Source organism: Psittacula echo (assembly GCF_963264785.1).
Source record: "Psittacula echo genome assembly, chromosome: 1".
In the NCBI taxonomy this organism is placed as follows: domain Eukaryota; kingdom Metazoa; phylum Chordata; class Aves; order Psittaciformes; family Psittacidae; genus Psittacula; species Psittacula echo.
In genome coordinates this window covers 29,368,149-29,374,148 of record NC_137735.1, presented here as the reverse complement: position 1 = coordinate 29,374,148, position 6,000 = coordinate 29,368,149, and the positions used below count along the sequence as shown (strand labels likewise).

The 6,000-nt window shown below is 46.0% G+C and overlaps 1 protein-coding gene across 2 annotated transcripts in view; it reads left to right on the top strand.

The window, feature by feature from the left end:
* Positions 1–739: 739 nt before the first annotated feature.
* USP46 (ubiquitin specific peptidase 46) overlaps positions 740–6,000 on the top strand; it is a gene marked incomplete at both ends in the record, with an annotated part of 29,047 nt that continues 23,786 nt past the window's right edge. For both annotated transcript variants that reach the window (XM_080627946.1, XM_080627945.1), the window contains one exon: positions 740–775. In XM_080627946.1, the coding sequence (XP_080484072.1) occupies positions 740–775 (36 nt within the window). The remainder of the gene's footprint in view (positions 776–6,000) is intronic.

Sequence of the window (6,000 nt, the reverse complement as noted above, 5' to 3'; positions counted from 1 at the left end):
GGCGAAGATATCGTGTCCTAGGTTACAGTGCTGCTGGCACTGCCACACATCCATGTGGCCCTGCGTGGGCTCTGCCTTCCCGTCCCTCACCTGCCCCCTGCCCATTTGACTTAACGTCCGCCGAACCCGAGTTTTGCAGCCCTGTGGCTGTTCCCGGCCCGGTGACTGAGGCACCCCGGTCCCCGGAGCGCCCGTCCCCCTCCTCCGCGCTCCCTCCTCCCCGCAGCGCATTGGTTGCTGCTGCAGCGCCCCGCCGGGGTGCCCGGTGCCGGGCGCTGCCGCTGACCTTCCCTGCCCGGCGCTGTCAAAGCGGATCAGCGGGCGCGGCGCTTCAATGGAGCGGCGAGCGGCAGCCGCCGGGAGAGGAGGAGGAGGTGGAGGAAGGGAGAGATTAGTGCGGTACCGGCTGGCGCAGAGGCGCGGCTGAGCGCTCCAGCGGGAGCCCGGGGCCCTGCGGACCGTGCGAGAGCCAGAGGCGGAAGGAGCGGAGATGCGGCTGCTCCCGCCGCTCTGCTGAATCTCCTGATCACTCGCCCGAAGGAGGGAGGAAGGGAAGCTCCGTCCTCCTCGCCGCTCTGCGGGTGCAAAGGGTGCCTGTGTTGTCCCCTCCTCTTGCTTTTATCCCAGCCCCGGAGCAGAAGGCGCCACCGCCCCCTCTCCCTGCGCTTTTCCCACCATGAGCGGGGCTGTTTTCACCTTATAAAGATGGCGGTGCGGGATCGCTGCAACCTTTAGACTAATGACCGTCAGAAACATCGCCTCCATCTGTAATATGGTGAGTGCTGGCGGGCCGGGGGGGGGGGCCGCACGCAGCCCCTCCGGCGGCAGGCCCGGCTGGGGCTGGCGGGGGGGCTCCCCCCAGGAGCGCCAGGCGAAGGAAGCGACCGCATCCGTGCCCCCGGCGGCGGCAGAGCCGTGCAGGCTGCGCAGAGACGTGCCTGGGACCAAGTTGGCGGTGTCCCGAGGAGTTTTCTCGGAGCAGCTCGGGAATGGGCAGGGGAGGGACGGGAGATGCTGAGCCGGTCCGGGGCCCTCCGGAGCAGGGCTGGCCCCAGCCGATGCTCGTTGCAGACAGAGCCACAGCCCGCCGTTCCTCCTCCTGCCCTTTCTCCTGCCCTAGTAATGCTGCGAAAGAACCCCAGAACTGGGCTTTGAATCCACATTAAATCAGTGACCCCATTTTACAATCTATGGCAGGCACGCTGTGGTCTCATGGAGCCAGGAGCTTCCCAGGTTACACAGAAACCGAGGACGTTTAGATGTCTGATTACATGCTTTAGGATCCTGATGCTAGGTACCTGTTCTAGGAAGTCTTGGCTTTAGATCTAACAGGATTTAGCTTGCACTGCATGCCACTCAGAGAGGACTACTGTTTGTTAAGCACTTTTGAATCACTTAGCTTTATCTAAATCAGACTAGGCAACTAGGAAGAAATAAGTAAACTTTATTATATTGTTTGTTATCTTCAGATTTTGCCACTTTCCTTCCCAGGAACACTTGAAAGGACGCTTTCTGCATTGTTCTTGGGGGTAATTTTAACCCTAGCAAACTTGGAGCATCTGATTGGGTTTAGACTTTGGAAACTTGTTGGTGGGGGAAGGGAGAACTCAAACTTTGTCTGTCAAAGGTTTATTAATACAGTGAGGCGGTAACAAACTTGCCAAAGAAATAGGTGTGTGCTAAACACCCCAATGCAACCAGAAGAGAAACCTATTTCTGCACATTTTGTTGTTTTAGTCTGTATTTTTGCCCCTTATTTCCAGGTTCTTCAAGAGCAGCTACACACAATTGCCAGCTTCCCTCCATGTGGTGCCCCAGCCTGCCTTGTGCTTGTGATGCCATACGCACCATTCATGGGCTATGGAGAATGGAGCTTACTTCTAGCCTAAGGAAGCAGGGACAGCCCCAGAGGCCCAGCTCCTGGGGGGTCATCAGCAGTGATCTGAAGGATGGAGTGCAGATTGCTGCCTGCTCCCCTTCCACATGTCCATGCTTCCACTTGTCCGTGCTTCCACTTAAGCAAGCTTGCTCTTTTTTCCCAACCAGGTGGCCAGGGCATCCCACACATTGTTTTGACTTAAGCTTCAGTCCTTCCTTTGAAGTGCCTGCTCAGAAATGCAGAGATGAAGAGTTGGATTTGGTGTTAAAAAGACTTTCTATAAAATCTAGACTTAGGATAAAACAATCCATGTGCTCACCTTTCTTCACCAACAATAAGTAGTTTTCTAAACTTTTTGTTATTCTTCATAATTCCCAGCCCTGCAGGCCAGTGGGCCAGCGATACCACACATAAAGGTTTAAGAAACAGTATAGGACTAAGTAGAAGACCAGGGCACGCTCACCTTCCTTCTGAGGCAGGCTCCAGATTCTATTGCTAATGAATGGTGGATGTGATCCCCTGCTGACTGCAGAAGAGAGCATCACGTGAAGGGGGGCTGAGCCTCTTAGGTGGTTGTAAGACTTCAGTATTGGCATAAAGTACTAGGAACTCTATGATTTTTCTCATGCACTTTAGACAGGTGTACTTGTATTCAGTATACTTCTCCCAAAGACTAAACAGATTCACAGCAAAACTGGTGAGGTTGTTCTAATGGTGTGCTGCTCAGCTGTTGTTGCCGGTATATCCTGCAACAGTACCACCTGAAACTGAAGGGAAGAATTAGAGCCTTAGGCAGAAAAGGCATACAAAAGCTCATAATTCAAAGCAGTTCTAGCTCCTGGTACCAGTACTACAAACAGAAGGTGAAGTTGGTTTAACGGTAATGATGTTTTAAAGCTACATATTCCTTGGGGTATGTGTACTTAGCTTTTGGAAATGTTGTGTTGTGCTGGTCACATTTAGACTTTTCTGGATAATCCACAGCAACTGGAAGTTCTTTTAGGGAAAAAAAAAAAAAATAAGTCAGAAAGCTACAGGAATTTGGGGTTGTAAGGGAAGCATAAGGTCTTGGAAGTATTGGCAACACTCCGCCATGACTCCTCCGCAAGAGTCTGCTTAGATAAGGTGGTGAACTTGAACTCACTGGTCTGGAGAAGGAGCTATGACTACCATATATAAGAATGGGACATTGGAAGGTTAGAGGTATATAAGAAAATCTTTTACCTGTGTAGAACCTGAATATTTGCAGTGCTAGTTTGATTTTGGTCATGTATAAATCTACCACAGGCATCAATTATTCCGACTTTGTTCCTGCCCTGTAACATAGTGCTTGAAGAACCAAACTACTTACAATATGTGGACTAGAAATGGGCACAATTCTTAGGTAATATAGTATGTTTTTATAAATAATGCTGCATGATGATATGTTTCTAAGTTTTTTAAGCTGGTAGAACACAGCAATATTGTTCCTTATATTTTTTCCATTCCAGTTCCACTTGAGAGTGTCCAGAGTTGTTTTTTGTGTTCAGTTTATTTGTTTGTTTAGTGGTTTGGGTTTTTTTTACTTTTGCAAAAATAAAATAAATGGATGATGCTTGCTTGATTTTCTTGGAGGGAGGAAGGAGAGACAGAGGGAGGAATTGCTCCTGAAGTACTTGTCCTGCTCTGAATGCAACACAGATTATGTTTTCAATGGTAGTCCTTTCTTGACAAAGTTTTTGTGTTTGTTTGTCCAAGTACTTTCATGTCCTGAAGGGGAAGAATAGATGAAATTTAGCTGAATGAATTTAGCTTAAGGAAGCCTGGCTAGTCATCATTTTAGAATGTGTGTTTGCTATTTAATTGAATGCCTGAGATCTAGTATCTCAGGTTGTAATTTTGGCCTCCTGAAGATGGTAGAGGTTCAGTCTTACCCAAGATCAAAACAACTGGACTAAGGAAACCAGTGTCAGTAATTAACTTGCTTGCAAAAGAGATCTAGTACTATATATTCATGGTGTAAGCTGTCACATGCTCAGGCAGACACAGTGGGAGCTAATCAGTAAGAAAGAATGTTAGGTGCAAACTTTCCACTTGGCACATTTATTTGTAGTTAATATTCAAATGCACAACTTTCTAGAATTAAAGAAAATTCCTCTATTGCCTTTTACCAGATCCCCCCTCCACCAGTTATAATAGCAACAGGACTAGTTATTATGCACTGATTTGTTTAATGGGACCAGAGAGCTGAAACTTGTTCTGCTGGGGTAGAGGTGATGAAGGCAACTGTGACTAAAGGAATCTGAGGGACTCTTGTGTGGGCACAGTGGCCAACCTCTCTGAAAAGGGAGGTCTAGTCCCCAGGGTTCCTCTTACTTGCCTTTCAGACACTGTGAGAGTTCATCCAGTCTGTCTGCACATCACATTCACCACAGAAGGAGGCACAAAATAGGCACTAAGCTTTTATATAGGACAGCTATGGTAGATGTGAAGAAGCATAAGATACACAGAAGAAACCATGTTTGAGGGAATACCAACACCGAGTGCCATGTAGCCCTCGGGTAGACACAAACTATTTTGGCCCCTATGATGCTATAATCCTCTTTGGTATTGTTTCTGTGAGATAACCTGATGGGTCAAGTGCAAAATTCTGGTTCAAAGGTAGAGAGCCATGCTGGCATTTTAAGATTGCTGCTTACTGAAATCCTCTGCAGCACATTTCTCTGTTGATAAGCTTTTGGTACAGCCCGAAGTTCTGAGTTAACCTCATGCTGCAGCTGTGGTCTAGGGATATTACAGTTATGTACAGTGAAGGATGTCTAACCATTTCAGAATGTATTGATATATATTTTTACAGAGATGGCTAACAAGCTCTGCAGACCGTATTTCTCTAAATTCCTTTTAATGTTCTGCTGAGAACAGGTATTAACCCCCCTTTTCATAATTTTGTAATAGTATTTCAAATAATCAGATCAGCACTTCAGAGTGTTCTGTCAATTTAATAAATGGAACATTCCAAAAGCATTCAGATCCCTTCTGATAAAAGGTATCATCTGAGATACCTAGCAGTTGCCAGCACATCCAAAGTGGTTATCATGCACTAGTTGCATAGAAGATATGCAAAACAGGACAATTAATGAATACACAGTGTGTGGTTTAAGGTGTGTTTCTTTAAAATGTTTATTGTCTTTGGCTTCAAGTTGCTGAAATAATAGCATATCAGTGGTTTTGCTAAATACCTTAATAAAGGAACCTCTTAATTATAGCTCAGAAAGGCTGACTGAGTCTGAATTGTGGAGGAGATGGGATTAAAAGCAGACTCTGGAACCTGATTATCTGTGCAATGGGAAGTGCCACACAGCAGCTGAGATTCAGATAGGCTTGAAGAGCCACAGTTTGTGGCGTTAAATCATGGCCAGTCAGAGAAGCAGGCATCAAAGTCTTTTCTGCTGATCTTCCTTTAGCCTCAAAACACTGTCCTTGTCTTGCTGTTTGGTAGATACACTCAAATACATTTATGTATGTTATATACTCTAAACACCATAGTATATCAGTATTTCTGCTTTCATTTCCTCCGTCATGGCTCCATTTTAAGCATATTCTTGAGTACACTCACCCTTTGCAGAGAACGTTGCTGTGTTGATGATTTCAAGCTAGCTATTACTGGATATTGTGTTTTGTGGTTTTTTAATTTGATTTCACAATGAATGACTTAATAAGAGTTGCATTCAAACTGTCCTAGGACAATAAAGTCTCCAACTCTGCACTGGCGTTCCAGTTGATAAACCTGCGTTATTTCTGATGTATCTCCGTCAAATGCAAAGATTTCCAGGGGTAGTGACTACAGCATCTCTCTAGGCAGCCTATCCCAATTCTTCAATGTCCTCATGACTAGAATGTTTCCAATGTCTTATCCAAATATACATCACTGTAATTTGAGCTTAGTACTTCTCGTCCTGTCCACCTTTGAGATTGGGAACAGTCTGGTTCCCTTCTGTAGCAAACTATGTACTTGAAAATATTGTCATGATTGCCTCAGTCTGTTCTGTCTTATGCAACACAACCTGGTTCAACCTCTTTTACAGGCCATTTTTCTCTGGAGTTGAGATTTTCATTTTGACTGCCTTCTTTTGGATTCTCTC